This window comes from Salmo salar, chromosome ssa15 (assembly GCF_905237065.1).
Source record: "Salmo salar chromosome ssa15, Ssal_v3.1, whole genome shotgun sequence".
NCBI classification, from domain to species: domain Eukaryota; kingdom Metazoa; phylum Chordata; class Actinopteri; order Salmoniformes; family Salmonidae; genus Salmo; species Salmo salar.
In genome coordinates this window covers 85,376,634-85,394,749 of record NC_059456.1, presented here as the reverse complement: position 1 = coordinate 85,394,749, position 18,116 = coordinate 85,376,634, and the positions used below count along the sequence as shown (strand labels likewise).

At 41.0% G+C, this 18,116-nt stretch overlaps 2 protein-coding genes across 2 annotated transcripts; one reads left to right on the top strand and one right to left on the bottom strand.

Annotated features, from left to right (window-relative positions):
- The first annotated feature begins 5,042 nt into the window (after positions 1-5,042).
- LOC106572401 (acidic mammalian chitinase) lies at positions 5,043-13,205 on the top strand. The gene is made up of 11 exons (XM_014146527.2): positions 5,043-5,098; positions 5,196-5,225; positions 5,721-5,922; positions 6,037-6,093; positions 6,966-7,131; positions 7,291-7,415; positions 7,599-7,722; positions 7,829-8,014; positions 10,644-10,763; positions 12,399-12,540; positions 12,674-13,205. The coding sequence occupies exons 1-11, from the start codon at positions 5,074-5,076 to the stop codon at positions 12,976-12,978; spliced, it is 1,482 nt and encodes a 493-aa protein (XP_014002002.2). The 5' UTR covers positions 5,043-5,073; the 3' UTR covers positions 12,979-13,205.
- On the bottom strand, positions 11,959-17,204 carry mfsd4ab (major facilitator superfamily domain containing 4Ab). Its single transcript, NM_001141818.1, is given in 10 exon segments — positions 11,959-13,748; positions 13,861-13,981; positions 14,061-14,131; positions 14,316-14,463; positions 14,641-14,814; positions 14,915-15,030; positions 15,230-15,392; positions 15,578-15,826; positions 15,925-16,123; positions 16,841-17,204. Coding segments are annotated over 10 exon segments (1,563 nt in total). The 5' UTR covers positions 17,071-17,204; the 3' UTR covers positions 11,959-13,656.
- Positions 17,205-18,116: the final 912 nt, after the last annotated feature.

The window sequence follows — 18,116 nt, the reverse complement described above, 5'->3', positions numbered from 1 at the left end:
TATGCATGTTAAACTTCAGAAGTGCAGATTCTAACACTGGCATATTCAGTCATCTCTGTGGCTGGCAATGGTTTGGCGTTAGCCTTTAGGATGGTCAGGTCACTGTAAGTAATGTGGTCTTCCATCCTCCTCACCTTGGATTTACCAGCGTTCGAATGTGTGTGCTCATTTGCAATAACAAACACCTGAAAAATGATATACAACCAAGTTACAGACTAAATGTGTCTTTCATGACAGATAGTTAAAATGTTGCTTTTATCTACAAAAAATATCAATTCGTCTACAAAAATGTATCTACAAATAATATCAATGTGTCTAAATGCTTAGGAATAGGGTCTGCTTTTGTGATCATATTGTTGAGTGATGCATTTCTGTACCTGTGGTTTGTCTGTGGTTTTTGTTTCATCATCCAACTCTCTTGATTTTGACACACATACTGGAGAAAAAAAACATAAAAGGAAACAAAAAACTAAAAGGAAAACATTTAGAATCTTTCTTAGAATAAATCAAAATATACACTGCTCAAAAAAATAAAGGGAACACTTAAACAACACAATGTAACTCCAAGTCAATCACACTTCTGTGAAATCAAACTGTCCACTTAGGAAGCAATACTGATTGACAATAAATTTCACATGCTGTTGTGCAAATGGAATAGACAACAGGTGGAAATTATAGGCAATTAGCAAGACACCCCCAATAAAGGAGTGGTTCTGCAGGTGGGGACGACAGACCACTTCTCAGTTCCTATGCTTCCTGGCTGATGTTTTGGTCACTTTTGAATGCTGGCGGTGCTTTCACTCTAGTGGTAGCATGAGACAGAGTCTACAACCCACACAAGTGGCTCAGGTAGTGCAGCTCATCCAGGATGGCACATCAATGCGAGCTGTGGCAAGAAGGTTTGCTGTGTCTGTCAGCGTAGTGTCCAGAGCATGGAGGCGCTACCAGGAGACAGGCCAGTACATCAGGAGAGGTGGAGGAGGCCGTAGGAGGACGACAACCCAGCAGCAGGACCGCTACCTCCGCCTTTGTGCAAGGAGGAGCAGGAGAAGCACTGCCAGAGCCCTGCAAAATGACCTCCAGCAGGCCACAAATGTGCATGTGTCTGCTCAAACGGTCAGAAACAGACTCCATGAGGGTGGTATGAGGGCCACAGGTGGGGGTTGTGCTTACAGCCCAACACCGTGCAGGATGTTTGGCATTTGCCAGAGAACACCAAGATTGGCAAATTCGCCACTGGCGCCCTGTGCTCTTCACAGATGAAAGCAGGTTCACACTGAGCACGTGACAGACGTGACAGAGTCTGGAGACGCCGTGGAGAACGTTCTGCTGCCTGCAACATCCTCCAGCATGACCGGTTTGGGGGTGGGTCAGTCATGGTGTGGGGTGGCATTTCTTTGGGGGGCCGCACAGCCCTCCATGTGCTCGCCAGAGGTAGCCTGACTGCCATTAGGTACCGAGATGAGATCCTCAGACCCCTTGTGAGACCATATGCTGGTGCGGTTGGCCCTGGGTTCCTCCTAATGCAAGACAATGCTAGACCTCATGTGGCTGGAGTGTGTCAGCAGTTCCTGCAAGAGGAAGGCATTGATGCTATGGATCGGCCCGCCCGTTCCCCAAAACTGAATCCAATTGAGCACATCTGGGACATCATGTCTCGCTCCATCCACCAACGCCACGTTGCACCACAGACTGTCCAGGAGTTGGCGGATGCTTTAGTCCAGGTCTGGGAGGAGATCCCTCAGGAGACCATCCGCCACCTCATCAGGAGCATGCCCAGGCGTTGTAGGGAGGTCATACAGGCACGTGGAGGCCACACACACTACTGAGCCTCATTTTGACTTGTTTTAAGGACATTACATCAAAGTTGGATCAGCCTGTAGTGTGGTTTTCCACTTTAATTTTGAGTGTGACTCCAAATCCAGACCTCCATGGGTTGATAAATTGGATTTCCATTCATTATTTTTGTGTGATTTTGTTGTCAGCACATTCAACTATGTAAAGAAAAAAGTATTTAATAAGATTATTTCTTTCATTCAGATCTAGGATGTGTTGTTTAAGTGTTCCCTTTATTTTTTTGAGCAGTATACATCTCTGTCTGTGTTAGGTTAAAAAGGTTAAATATGTTTTAAAATAAGATGATGTTACTCGCTCAAAGCTGTCTTTCTCCAGAGGGTTTAAACAAACAGACCTGATGCAGCCACAACAACAAGTAGACAAATACAGGTGACCAGGCCAATTATGATCTGCTCTGCTGATACGGGCCTAAATAGTAGAAGGGAATGAGAAAAACTGTGATTTAAGAGTGATAATATAAGCCTTAAACATTTTTTTATCTGACTTGGTGTGTGTGAAGAAAATGTATGAATTTGAGTGACTGTATGAATTAGTCGTAGAATTCAATGCTGACCTTTGGTCAATGAATGGTGTTGTTGGCATGTATGTGGTTGTAGGAATAGTTGTTGTTGTTGCTGCTGTTACTGGCGCTATTGTAGTTGTTGTTGGTATAAAGGATATTAGTACATTTGAAGTAGGCTAGCTTAATAACACAATACCAAAGAATGAAAAATAGAGCAACATTCCACTTAGTGCTTTAAAATATTGTCAAAAGAATACTACAAAATAACAGAAACGTGTTCATGACAATTTAATATAAAAATCATACAGTATCTTTTGTTTGACTAATACTGCCTGTTTATGATAGTCCCAATCACTGCCACCACAAGGTCACCTTTTACTTATCCATGCACAGCCAAGGACCAAAACAGTTATGCAAAACCACTAACCAGTCTGAGGTGTGAGTCCCACATGTAGACTATTACAACTAAATACACACCTTTGATCACATCACAATGTAAAGATGTATGTTGTGTACATTATATTATCTAAGGCAGGGATCCTCAACTAGATTCAGCCTCGGGACGATTTTCTCTTGAGCAGATGGTCAGGGGGCCGGAACATTATTACAAATAACTGAAGACTGCAAATTGATCCCAAAATCCCAAACAGATATTATTTGACTAAAACATAATCATTTCAAACCTTGCTTACATTTGTATATGATATTATCTCTCTCTCTATTATATGTGGGAAAACTTTGGATCAGATTAAAATCCCCCTCGGGCCATATTTGGCCCGCATGCTGCCAGTTGGGGAACCCTGATCGAAGGGATACTTTGGATTTTCTATCTCATTTTGGGAAATGACTTACTTGATGGTTTGTTTCCCATTTTCATCAGAAAAGGTTGTTGTTTTCTATGAGTGAACGGAACAAATTAGTGACGCACACACAGGGAGATGAATAATCCTTTGAAGCCTCAAATGTATTTCAACACATCTTTGATTTTAGTCTAAACTAACCGTGAAAATGTTACATGGCGTAATGCTTTAAACAAGCTGAAAACCTTATTTGTTTCTGGTTATACAGTAGCCTAAGTAGACTTGTATACTATTATGGTTTAAGGGGTTATAAGGAGAATATGCAGACATTCCCCAAAATATAAATGTTTTTACCTTTAATAACACTTCTAGAATGTTTTTAACAATCTGAGCCAAGTTTGACGTTATTAATGTGCCTATAATCTCACTATTGTGATAATGTATGTCTCAAAATCACAAGTATTCCTTAAAATGACTGTTTCGTCAGCTCAAAGTAAGGGAAGTGATTCCAAAATGAGAAATAGGACATTTGCTATTTGCTTAAGCAAGAACGCAGCAAATGAGAGAGCAGAGAAGTGTGTGGTTATTAATGATTCATTATGTAACATTTATCCATTCGCATTATAATCACCCACCAAGAACTAACTTCAGTAATAATAGGCCAATAACAGATGTTGAAACCTGGTTTGGTGTGAATCTGACCTCAGAGATTAGTTCACCATGAATTCACCAGGTTTTAATAGAGGACCTTGGTGTTTTGTGGCCAGTGTTTAACAACATACTGTAGTTGCACACAGCTACTCCTGACTAACATGGCCTACATTTGACCTTGGCCAAAGTAAGTTCAGATCCAATGAGGATACTATGAGAGATCCCCTACTGCTGTCCCACTAACATCTGGTTAGCTTCCCTTTTCACTTTACAAACGCCTCCAGCAGAACAAACAAGGTTTCTATGGGAAATAGAAAAAACAAATGGTCACTTATTAAAATAACTTTTGCTTTAAGGTGTTTACTCCCACTATAACTATCACTGTTCAACATGTTCCATTAGCATCAGCATTTTTGTTGCATAATCTGGTGTATGCAGTCAGAAATAACAGAAGCCTGAAATAAGGAAGGAAAGATTGAGATAAGTTATCTATTGACTTTAACATATCACATAGATAGGTTGAATTCTTTAGCTACAGTGTAAGCACCTCTGTTTTGTGCCTTGTTTGTGTTAGCAGTGCGATAACTGTATATGTTTTTTAGGTTACGACTTAGCTGTTCAAACAGAAAAACATACATTATTCTGGCTTATAGTGCAATAACAAAACACAGCAGAATCTTCAACACATTTTCCAGTCAATATGTGTTTTATTTTTTTTATTTAACCTAGGCAAGTCAGTTAAGAACAAATTCTTATTTACAATGATGGCCTACCGGGGAACAGTGGGTTAACTGCCTTGTTCAGGGGCAGAACGACAGATTTTTACCTTGTCAGCTCAGGGATCTAGCAACCTTTCGGTTACTGGCCCAACGCTCTAACCACTATTGTGTTCCCCTAAATTCTCAGTGCCAATATGTGCATACATCTTTTCTTAGGTGCCAAGTATCATCCAAAACAAGGTCCAAAGTAGGCCACATGTACTTGTTAGTTACTGTTATGATCAGTATGTTCATGAAACAATCACCCATAAAGGTCCTTCACACAAGGAGAAATCCAATTTGGCAGTGTACCTGCAGAACATAATGGAAAGATAGGTAATCACACCTCACAGCTTACGCCAGCAAATATGTTAATCTTTGGTAATGTACAACAATCTTTAGTAAATATTCCCTTTTTTTGCAAAAATGCATGTCAAGGCGTTTTGAGCAAATGCAGATTGTATAAAAGTGGTAACCGTAGACACAGTCTTTATTCCAGGCAATCATGGGCAAAGTACTGTTTGTGACGGGTAAGTAGTTATGGTGAAAGCTCAACACTACATTATTGTATGGTATGCATCCAACGTATGCATAACAAAATGTAATCTATGTCTTCTCTTTCCATAGCTTTAGCCCTGCTGCTGCATGCACAGCTCGGTAAGTGAACTCCAGAACACAAACTCTTTTATAGGCTGGGGATAGGGGTCTCAATTGAACTCAGTTGTGGTCCATAGACCAAGTACAGTACATACTGTATGTAGGATCTTAATTTGAGCCAGTTTACTACAGCAGGAAAATAATCCTGCAGTAACAGGAAATGTGTATTATTATGTGGATTATAATTAATTTACATTAATTTTTGTAGTGGTTTATGCATTTTTCACAAGGTAAAATCTAGTCTGAAATGTCTAAGTGAAAATTACAAACTTCAGAAGCCTTTTTAAACCTCAAATACACTATATGTTTTACATTTCCTGCATTGATGGAAAGTTCTCCTGCAATTAAGATCCTACATCTGTAAATATGGGGCAATAGAATATGTAAACTAAGTGGATTATGAGACTATAGTTGAAAATGAAGTAATTCAATCCTATAAACAAGTGAATGAGCAAATATCAAACTATTCATATCCTGTTTTAACTTGTGTCTCAGGGTCCTCCTACATTTTGTCATGCTACTTCACAAACTGGGCACAGTACAGACCACCCCCCGCTATTTACATGCCCAATGACATTGACCCATGTCTGTGTACCCATCTTCTCTATGCCTTCGCCACCATGAAGAACAATGAACTGGCCACCTTCGAGTGGAATGACGTAGAGCTCTATAGCCAGTTCAATGGCCTGAAGAACCAGTGAGCCCCTACTGAGAAACTAACACCTTATGAGATTGTGTCAAGAGAGACAAATGTCATCAGTTTACTACTTTAATTTCCCTTAATATAGAATAACATATTGTATTTCAACAGGAATGGCAACTTGAAGACTCTTCTGTCTGTTGGAGGATGGAACTTCGGCTCTTCTGGGTAAGATGATCCGTTATATCTGTTCGCATACTTTCCTCTTGATAACGGCCATCAGTGTCTCTCTATTTTCCTCCATAGATCATCAGTATATTCATCAGAATATTGGCAGATTTTTTTCATGCGAATATTCTAAAATTGGCATGATGAAAATATGTATTTTCCCCCAGTTGTGTTTCCACAAACAGACAAGTTGCAGATAAGATGTACTTTTTCGCTTACATTTTCATGTACCGAATACAAGTCTGAAGTTCAATCTGTCTCCATTGCATTTCGACTCTACTGATAGTTTTGTCACAAAAACTGTTGCGCAAAATAGCAAATGTGTCTACTATGGTCTTGGAATGTGCGATCTATCCAACAGCTCGCAGATAGGCCTACAGTACCGGTAGGCCAGTCTACATTATGATATTATTATGGTTAAGAGCATCGATCATCATGTCAATAAAATAATTCCCTCGATATTTATTGAAAGGAGCATCAAACTCATCACTGTACACTTTCACCACCCTGTGAAGTTCATACTGTATTAAATATGTAGCCTAATAAACTGCATGGTTTCCCGAGTCGTAGTGGGATGACCACACACACCATATCATCGCGTGACGCCCAAGTTTACTTCAATATGATGGTCATTATATTATTATTTGAGCATAAAGGCGTTTCCACCGCCATTTCTCGCAAAAAATATTTTTACAGATACAAAACGATTCCACCATGTCAAAAGAACAAATTATCTGTAGGCTTTTATAACATTTTAGCGAAAGGTAATGTTTCCATCACAGCTGTCATGATTTTATTTTATAAGGTATGACTTTACTCGCCTAAAAACTGTGGATGGAAACGTGATTAGAGTCATTCTATTCCCGCATCAGATTCTCTGCCATGGTGGCCAGCCCCACCAACCGCCAGACCTTCATCAACTCTGTGATAGTGTTTCTGAGAAAGTATGAGTTTGATGGTCTGGACATTGACTGGGAGTACCCAGCCAACAGAGGGAGCCCTCCTCAGGATCAGCAGCTCTACTCTGTTCTTGTGGAGGTAAAGTTGACTAAACAAGAACAACAATAATACAACTGAGAGAGTTTAATATTTTTCTGTTGCAATAGTTATTGAGTAAATAGTACAGCCCTAATACTGACTTGCCTAGTTAAATAAAGGTTAAATAAAAATACAAATAAAAACATGTGTTGATAACAGGAAATGAGGGCAGCATTTGAGAAGGAGGCTAAGCAGACTAACAAGGCCCGTCTCCTGCTGTCTGCTGCTGTCTCCGCTGGAAGGGATACCATCAGCTCTGCTTATGAAATCCCCAAGCTTGGACAGTAGGCATCATCCACTCTGTAGTTACCTATCCACTTTACACTCAGTCTGTAGTGGCCTATCTACTGTACTTTGTAGCCTGTATACTGCCATACAGTCATTGTCTTTCTCAACAAAAATATTACTGCTATTCAGGCTATGATACTGACCATTTAATAACAGTTTGCCACTTTTGCAACCTCTAGGGCCTTGGACATGATCAATGTCATGTCATATGACTTCCACGGCTCCTGGGATCCCTTCACTGGAGAGTGCAGCCCCCTGTACAAGAGCCCTGCTGACAATGGTGGCTTCATCTACTTCAATGTGGTGAGTATGTCAGGACAAGGGTGGATGGCTCTTTGATGAGTCTGCTGAAGAGCGAAGTTAACCCAGCAGGCAGCAAACACTAACATATAAAGCTATTGTGTTCCAGGACTATGCTATGAACTACTGGAAGAACCATGGAGCCCCAGCAGAGAAACTGATGGTTGGGTTCCCCACCTACGGCAACACATTCACCCTGACGAATGCAGCTAACAACGGAATCGGAGCATCTATTGCCGGGGCTGGAACTCCAGGCAAATACACACAGGAGGCTGGAGAGCTGGCTTACTTTGAGGTACTTTAAATGGTGATATTTATTTATTACATCATAAAGAGTGAACTCTAACAGTTGAGGGCCTCCTTATGATCTGGTTTCAATTGTATCTCAACTTCGACTCAACTGCTTCTTATTTGATGGCTTTATCATAACAAGGGAAATTATACTGAACAAAAATATAAACGCAACATGGAACAATTTAATTGATTTTACTGAGTTACAGTTCATATGATGAAATAAATTCATTAGGCCCTAATCTATGGATTTCACATGACTGGGAATTCAGATATGCATCTGTTGGTCACAGATACCTTTAAAGCCTCACTAAAGGCCTCAGGACCTCATCATAGTATTTTTGTGTATTTGAATTGTCATCGATAAAATGCAATTGTGTTCGTTGTCCGTAGCTTATGTCTGCCCATAGCATAACCCCACCACCACCATGGGGCACTCTGTTCACAACGTTGACATCAGCAAACCACTCGCCCATACACGTAGTCTGCGATTATGAAGCCAGTTGGACGTACTGCCAAATTCTCTAAAACTACGTTGGCGTCGGCTTATGGTAGAGAAATGAACATTCAATTCTCTGGCAACAGCTCTGGTGGACATTACTGCAGTCAGCATGCCAATTGCATGCTCCCTCAAAACTTAAGACATCTGTGGCATTGTGTTGTGTGACAAAACTTCACATTTTAGAGTGGCGTTTTATTGTCCCCAGCACAAGGTGCACCTGTGTTATGATCATGCTGTTTTATCAGCTTCTTGATCTGCCATACCTGTCCGGTGGATGGATTATCTCGGCAAAGGAGAAATGCTCACTAATAGGGGTATAAACAAATTTGTGCACACAATTTGAGAGAAATAAGCTTTTTGTGCGTCTGGAACATTTCTGGGATCTTTTATTTCAGCTCATGAAACATAGGACCAACACTTTACATTTTGCGTTTATATTTTTGTTCAGTGTACTTTGAAGAACAACAAAAGAAATTGATGATACTTGATGGAGATAGGTGTTGTTGATTCCCTGTGTTTTCATGTACAGTTGAAGTCGGAAGTTTACATACACTTAGGTTGGAGTCATTAAAACTCGTTTTTCAACCACTCCACAAATTTCTTGTTAACAAACTATAGTTTTGGCAAGTCGGTTAGGACATCTACTTTGTGCATGACACAAGTAATTTTTCCAACAATCGTTTACAGACAGATTATTTCACTTATAATTTACTGTATCACAATCCCAGTGGGTCAGAAGTTTACATACACTAAGTTGACTGTGCCTTTAAACAGCTTGGAAAATTCCATAAAATTATGTCATGGCTTTAGAAGCTTCTGATAGGCTAATTGACATATTTTTTGAGTCAATTGGAGGTGTACCTGTGGATGTATTTCAAGGCCTACCTTAAAACTCAGTGCCTCTTTGCATGACATCATGGGAAAATCATCAGGAAAAAAATTGTAGACCTCCACATGTCTGGTTAATCCTTGGGAGTAATTTCCAAACGCCTGAAGGTACCACGTTCATCTGTACAAACAATAGTACGCAAGTATAAACACCAGCCATAATACCGCTCAGGAAGGAGACCCGTTCTGTCTCCTAGAGATGAACGTACTTTGGTGCGAAAAGTGCAAATCAATCCCAGAACAACAGCAAAGGACCTTGTGAAGATGCTGGAGGAAACATGTACAAAAGTATCTATATCCACAGTAAAACAAGTCCTATATCGACATAACCTGAAAGGCCGCTCAGCAAGGAAGAAGCCACTGCTCCAAAACCACCATAAAAAAGACAGACTATGGTTTGCAACTGCACATGGCGACAAAGATCGTACTTTTTGGAGAAATGTCCTCTGGTCTGATGAAACAAAAATAGAACTGTTTGGCCATAATGGCCATCGTTATATTTGGAGGAAAAAGGGGGAAGCTTGCAAGCCGAAGAACACCATCCCAACCGTGACGCACGGGGGTGGCAGCATCATGTTGAGGGGGTGCTTTGATGCAGGAGGGACTGGTACACTTCACAAAATAGATGGCATCATGAGGGAAGGAAAATGATGTGGGTATATTGAAGCAACATCTCAAGACATCAATCAGGAAGTTAAAGTTTGGTCGCAAATGGGTCTTCCACATGGACAATGACCCCAAGCATACTTCCAAAGTTGTGGCAAAATGGCTTAAGGACAACAAAGTCAAGATATTGGAGTGGCCATCACAAAGCCCTGATCTCAACCCTAGAAAATTTGTGGGCAGAACTGAAAAAGAGTGTGCAAGGGCAAGGAGGCCTACAAACCTGACTAAGTTACAGCAGCTCTGTCAGGAGGAATGGGCCCAAATTCACCCAACTTATTGTGGGAAGCTTGTGGAAGGATACCTGAAACGTTTGACCCAAGTTAAGCAATTTAAAGGCAATGCTACCAAATACTATTTGAGTGTATATAAACTTCTGATCCACTGGGAAAAAAAATAAAAGCTGAAATAAATCATTCTCTCTACTATTATTCTGACATTTCACATTCTTAAAATAAAGTGGTGATCCTAACTGACCTAAGACAGGGAATTTTTACTAGGATTAAATGTCAGGAATTGTGAAAAACTGAGTTTAAATGTATAAGGTGTATGTAAACTTCCGACTTCAACTGTATCACAGATCTGTGGGTTTTTGAAAGACGGAGCCACAGAGGTTTGGGACGCACCACAGGACGTGCCGTACGCCTACAAAGGAACCCAGTGGGTGGGCTATGACAATGTCAAGAGCTTTGGGATCAAGGTAAGAACAATACAATAAAAAAAAATAGTATTTGTTGCATTGTGAAACTACTTTTGTTAAGCATTATGGTGACATACACTGAGTGTACAAAACTCTAGGAACATGCTCTTTCCATGACATAGACTGACCAGATGAGTCCAGGTGGAAGCTATGAACCCTTATTGATGTCACTTGTTAAATCCACTTCAATCAGTGTAGATGAAGGGGAGGAGACAATTTAAAGAAGGATTTTTAAGCCTTGAGACAATTGAGACATAGATAGTCTATGTGTGCCATTCAGAGGGTGAATGGGCAAGAAAATGATTTAAGCGCCTTTGAACGAGGTATGGAAGTAGGTGCCAGGCGCACCGGTTTGAGTGTGTCAAGAACTACAATGGTGATGGGTTTTCACGCTCAGCAGATTCCATGTGTATCAAGAATGGTCCACCACCCAAAGGACATCCAGCCAACTTCACACAACTATGGGAAGCATTGGAGTCAACATGGGCCCCCATCCCTGTAGATCTCTTCCAACACCTTGTAGAGGCCATGCCCTGACAAATGGAGGCTGTTCTGAGGGCAAAACGGGGTGCAACTCAATATTAGGAAGGTGTTCTTAATGATTCGTACCCTCAGTGTATAAAACGTGAGTGGCGAGACTAGATCAAACAGTCTGCTAAATGTGTTTCCAGCACACACACCCTTAAGAGGGTAATATGAAAAATATGTATTTATGGCATGCTTTTATATACACAAGTAAATTCAACACACCCGCCACCATCAATATTGCGTTGCACATGAATGTGCATTCATAACATGGAAATGATTAGTGTGGCTGCTCTCTAGGGATTACCTTATAGTAGTGCATCAAGTTGTTCAACTGGGTTTTTCTGCATGTGTTGAACACTGGGTTTTTCTGCATGTGTTGAACTCCACAAAAAATGTTGCACCTTTTTGCCAGCTAACATTTTAAGTTGTGCCTCTTGCTGTCTATAGGCAGTTGTGGAACAAGTACTCAATAGTCATACTTGAATAAAAGTAAAGATACCTTAATAGAAAATGACTAAAAATCAGCTAGTAAAATACTACTTGAGTAAAAGTCTAAATGTTTCTGGTACTTAAGTACAGTGGTGAAAAAAGTACTCAATTGTCATACTTGAGTAAAAGTAAAAGCTATACATCAAATTACTCATATAAAGCAAACCAGATGGCAACATTTTCTAGTTTTTATTTATTTACGGACTGCAGGGGCACACTCAAACATAATTTACAAATGCAGTATTTGTGTTTAGTGAGTCCTCCAGATCAGAGGCAGTACACGCTGGGCACGTCAATGTCTATTCCACTTTGGTTCAAGGTCATTTCATTGAAATGATGTGGAAACAACCAGTGTGTGCCCAGTGGGTAGGAATGACAATGTGTTATATTAATAGGTGCGTGAATTGGACCATATTGCTGTCCTGCCTAAGCATTCGAAATGTAACAAGTACTTTTGGGTGTCAGGGAAAATGTATGGGACTAAAAAGTATATATTTTCTTTAGGAATGCAGTGAAGTAAAAGTAAGAATAAATATAAATAGTAAAGATACCCCAAAAAACAACTTAAGTAGTAGTTCAAAGACTGTTTACTTGGTTACTTTACACCACTGTTTATAGGTTGACTGGCTGAAGAAGAACAACTTTGGAGGAGCCATGGTCTGGACTCTTGATATGGATGACTATACCGGCACATACTGTGGCCAGGGAAAATATCCTCTCATCAACGTCCTCAAGAAAGGCCTCAATCTGGAATCAGCACGTAAGGACCTGCACACTAGATTGTGTTCAATAGCAGAAATGTTTGACATCTCTGACTGCTGTGCTACAGAATTATATCAAACACCTAAAATATGTTCTTTCAATTCATGATCTTTTTTTAATACCCATTTTAGCTTGCAATCCCCCTGCAACTCCCCTGCCCCTTATTAAGGGAACTACCAATGGAGGTGATGATGGTGGTGACTCTGGAGGCAGCTCCAGCGGAGGCAGCTCCAGCGGAGGCAGCTCCAGCGGTGGGACCACCAGTGGGACCAGTGGCATGGACAGTAACTTCTGTGTTGGCAAGGCCACTGGGATGTACGCCGACCCCAAGAACAAGAACCAGTTCTACAACTGCAGTCAGGGCAAGACCTACTTCCAGTACTGTGCTACTGGCCTGGTCTTCAACACCTCATGCTCTTGCTGCAACTGGTCCTAAAGTCCCTATTTCAGAATGACAGGCAGATATCCTCCATTTTAGAACTGGAGGCATCCCTTTTTGAGTATATATCCTACATTATATTTCAGATAGCAATAAAAAAAACGACTTATTTCAATAAATTGTTCTAAAATGTTTTGAATTATCCCCTTCTTGTGATCAACTATTAATGAAAGCAAAATAGAGTTCACTGTCTTATCTGTTGAAATAAAAAAGTACTCATTCAACTCATGTTCACATTTTTTAAAACATTTCAATATTGTGACAATGAGCAACAATGCATACCAATCCAAATGTCTTGAAAATAAAGCACATTATTATCATATACTGTAACCTAACTACCCCTTGCTCACACGCTTATTACAAAGTCATTATCTATAGGGCCTTTAAACAGAAGGTAACATTAGCATATCTAAAGGGATGATGATGATTGGAATAAGAAGCAGTAGCGGCATTTTCAGGAAGGAAAAAAGGAGAGACTAAATCATTTGGAATATATGAATAACTTAAACATGACTTATTCACTCCTCTGGCTATTGCAGCCTTCACATTGGCTAAAACGTTACACAGGTCCTGGTACTGTATGTATTTGTCTTCACTAACAGCGTGTTTTCTTCCTCTTCACATTGTTGGTCGATAACAATACCGAGCACCAAATGGCCCCAGCTACATATCCTCTCAGCTACTTTCCTTCTGTTCTGTTTTACTGTCTACTACTGCTGCTGCTGCTGCTGGGAGCTCCTCCACCATGGCTGACTTCACTGAGGTTCCTGTGGGGGGAGAAAGGTTAGAATGTGAACAGATGGGTTACAGATAAATGATGTAATTTTTCCTCTATGTACAGTATGTTCAACTGTGATATGGCTGAGGTGGTCCTAGTACCAGTAAGGTATTTCCTGTGCATGCGATGTAAGAACAGCAGCCCTAAGAAGAAGACGGAGCCCATACAACCAATGATCATGCCACAGAGCAGGAAACTATAGCTGCCTTCACTCTGGATGATCTGTAGAATGCAAAGCACAATATTAGACTGTTTATCTTCCCCTCTCTTTAACATATACTACATCTCTGTGCAGTCTTACCGATCCAACAAGGACTTGCATGACCATTTCTCCCATCCCAGCACTTGTTACCAGAACTGAGGTTGCACATCCTGCCAAGAGAGAAAAGAGAAGCAGAGTAAGACAGAGAGATTATATACTGTAGTATCTCATCATCATTTATCATACCACTCTATTACTGTGTCATTACTGAGTCATTACTGTGTTGTTACTGAGTCGTTACTGTGTTATTACTGAGTCATTGACACTTATTGTGCTAGCGATTGATGAATGTACCTTGGTAGTCCAGGATGTCCTCAGTGTAAGCCAGCATACAGGGGAAGATGCTGCTGAGGAACAGGCCCAGTAGAGTGGTCCCAACAAACAGGAATATACTGCTGGTGTCGAGGACGAGCAGCAACAACACTGTGACAATGACACCAGCCTGCAGAGATGAAGAAAGACTTCAATTGGATATATAGACAATCAATTATTGAGAGAAATGCCCATTTAAATATAAACATATTGGAATTGAAAGACAATAAATATTTTATTACACACCTTCATTAATGTTAGAATATTTTATTAATCCCTAAGGAAAATAAATTATCATTGGCATTACCAGATTAATCATGAGCAGTCGAACGGGCTGGAAGCGGAAGGTGAGAGGGATGGACACCAGACGTCCTGCAGTAATGGCTGCCCAGAAGATACTAACCAGGTATCCCGCAGTCTTATTAGGTAGAGAAATGGGGGGAGACACTGCATATGTGTACACAAAGCCTGCATACGCACCCTAGGAATAGAAAGTGGAGGTCCACAGATGAATCCATTGCTGCATACATACACTAATATGGAGCAGACTGCATAGTTCTAACAGAATCTGTGCTACTCACCACAATGCCATCGGTCATGAACAGGACCATTCCACCAACGATATGAATCCCAAAGAAGGACACAGGCAACTCACGCAGGTTGTTATTCTGACAGCAGCTGAAGATATCCCCATGACCTGCAAACCGAGAGAAACATTAGGAGAGATCTAAACCACTTGGCTAGAACAGTAGGCGTGAATCTTCAACTGATCCAAACTCTGAGACTTTGATGTGATCCAAGTATTATCATTTTCAAATGATCTTGGTTATACTGTCATCTTATAGAGGAAATGAGGAGTTCAGATCACATCCAAAACACAAAGTTTTGCCCTTTACCTCCTCCCTCCTCCTGGTCTTTAGGTTCTGTGTCAGGCCCCTCGGCCCCCTGGTTCTCCATGGCCAGCTCGTCTTTGTCCAGCAAATGAGGTGTGGTGCTGCGGCAGCAGGGGATCAACTGCTCCTGGTACATCAGGAATAACACTGCCATTGGCACTGGCAGCTGGGAGAGGAAAATATCATTCACATGATATATCATGGGAAAAAAATGTAAAATCTTGGATCAAAGCCTTTGCAATAATCAATCAACATTATTAAAAGTTTGGAGTGAGCGGAATCAATATTAGGAGCGTTATGCTTGAGCTTACACACTATATTTCACCTCACTGTGCTTTTCCAAGATCTTACATTGATCATTGCCATGATCCAGAAGGCGTAGGACACAATGGACTCCTCTGGCTCCTCTGCTAGAGGCAGGTGGTCCACAGACACATTGTGCATCACAATGGGGCTGTTCCTCAGCGTGTTCCTGAAGTGGTGCATGATCTCGGTCACATTTTCTGTCACATTCCCCACCCTGCAGCCTGTCTCAGACAGGAAGGGATCAGCAATCAGAGGGCTCACCAGCGCCCCGAACCCAATGAAGAAGTGGAGGGCCTGCAAAAACAACAAAATTTCTATCATTCATTCTAAATATAATGCACTTTGGGTATATTCTGAAAGCTGAACTGAACTGGGCATAGTTACTCTCTCACCTGGAGAAAGACAGCCGAGTCCTTCTGATATATGGCGACCAGCTGGATGTTGGCGATGGTGTCAATGATGCCCATGGCCAGACCGGACACAGCCATGGCAATAGCCAACAGCAGCACATTATGGCAGAGGGGGATGATGGCAAATATTATAGAGATGAGTAGCGAGGACAAGAACAGTGCAGCTAGAGCACTGAACAACCTTTGGGAGAGAGGGGAGGTGTTATTACTACTAGAGATAACATACACATATACTAGAGGTTTGAATGGCTCAAACATTGAACAAGATGTTAGCCAACACTATGGTTGAAATATGCAAAGGCCTGCTGGCTAGGGGCTCACTGTTGATAGAATAGGCTACAGAGATAATTGCCAACTGATGCATACACAAACCCTCACACTCTTAAGGGCTCTGCACAGTGATTTCACAGTTTAAGCAAAAAGAAGCTACAGAACTCTGTTTGCATTGCGTTTAAAAAAATGCAGTACCTAGAACTACGTAGAAAGCCCTTTAAATTACAGCTATCTTTTTGGAATTAATTGGTTTAAAGTGTGAATCCAAGGAACACCGTTCTGCAGCTGTCCCCATACTGTAGGAGAACCCTTTTTGTTTCCAGGTAGAACTCTTTTGGGTTCCATGTAGAACTCTCTGTGGAAAGGGTTCTAAATGGAACCCAAAAGGGTTCTACCTGGAACCAAAAGGGGTTCTTCAAAGGTTTCTCCTATGGGGACAGCCGAAAAACCCTTTTTGGTTCTAGATAGCACCTTTTTTTCTAAAAGTGTAGGGTTGCGCATTATGGATTTCGGGAATCCACCAACCAGGATTTCAGGAAAACCAGAGATTTCTTTTAAAGTTCCCGGAATTTTTCGACCCTATGCTTCACACAGGGATCAGAGAATTGTTTGAATAGTCACTCACGTTTTCTTGAAGACCCCTCCGATAGAGCTGCCGATGAGCAGGCAGAACTGCTGGGAGAAGAAGACCCAGGTGATCTGGCTCAGTGTAGACTGGGTTTGACATCGCAAGTCCAATATGGTGGGTCCCAGGAAGGCTATACACAGTCCAAAACTGAAGAACACACTCCAGTATGTACAGGTGTGGTGAAAGTTCCTTTTAAAAAGTGTTATAATCCGCTCTTCTATAAACATTATTGTTCCACAAGCTTCAGCAATTCAAATAGAGAAATTATGAACAAAAGTCAGTCCACAATTTTGCAAAGAGAATTGTCCAGTAGTAGACCTAACTAGCCTTTATGTTATTGGGTGTCCAGTCAACAGTCTCTACCTGCTGAAGGTCTTGCAGTATAATATTTGAGTGATTCACTCTCTTTTAAATCTTTTCAAGTTCCCACCAAAATTACTTAACTGAAAGGATGTCCTTTGTAGTTAATGGGTAGAGGAGATTCTATGAACATTGGGTATCTTTCAAGTGTCAATGATTTGCTGTTAAGCGTCGAACTGTGTCAAAATTACATTTTAAAGCTAACTATTGTCTGATCTGTCATAGTCACTCATGTCCCTCCATTCATTCATTCACTTAGGTCAGGAAATGACACAGGATGAAAGGGTGCCTTGGCTTCCCTTGGTGCCATCGTGGAGTTGTATCACCAGGAGGGCTTAGGGGATCTAACCTGTGGAGGTCTCAAAATAACTTCCCCTACATGTAAAAGCATCATACTTGAGATATTATTGGAATATAACTTCAAAAGGACTACAACATGCTCATTGATCATTTATATGGCAGGCTCTCCTCCTCCTTTACCAGGGTTTGTTATCCGAGACTTTCTCTGTATGGGCGGCAAGGGAAAGTACTGGTGATGAGAGTCAAGGTGGGGAAAATTATATCGCAAGTCATTGACAAAGTGTCACTTATACTCGCTGTCAGTTGTATATTTAAAATGGCAGACTTTAGCAATGACTCCCCGGCTAAATATAGGTTAAATAAAGTATACCAACATGAACTTGTTTGCAGGTCTAAAGTCTAGGAGCTTGACTGGGGTTGGAGGATGTGCATCACACAACACCACTAGTTTTATATTGCCTTACATTTGTTGTAAAACTTCAACCATGACAGGAAGAGAAAATTGTTTAGCAGCAGGGATTTCCCAAGACAGGACTTGGTGAGCGTCTTGGTTTGCTGGCTTACAACTCATCCCTGAATTGATTTACTGAGGCTAGAGGCTAGTTATGAATTT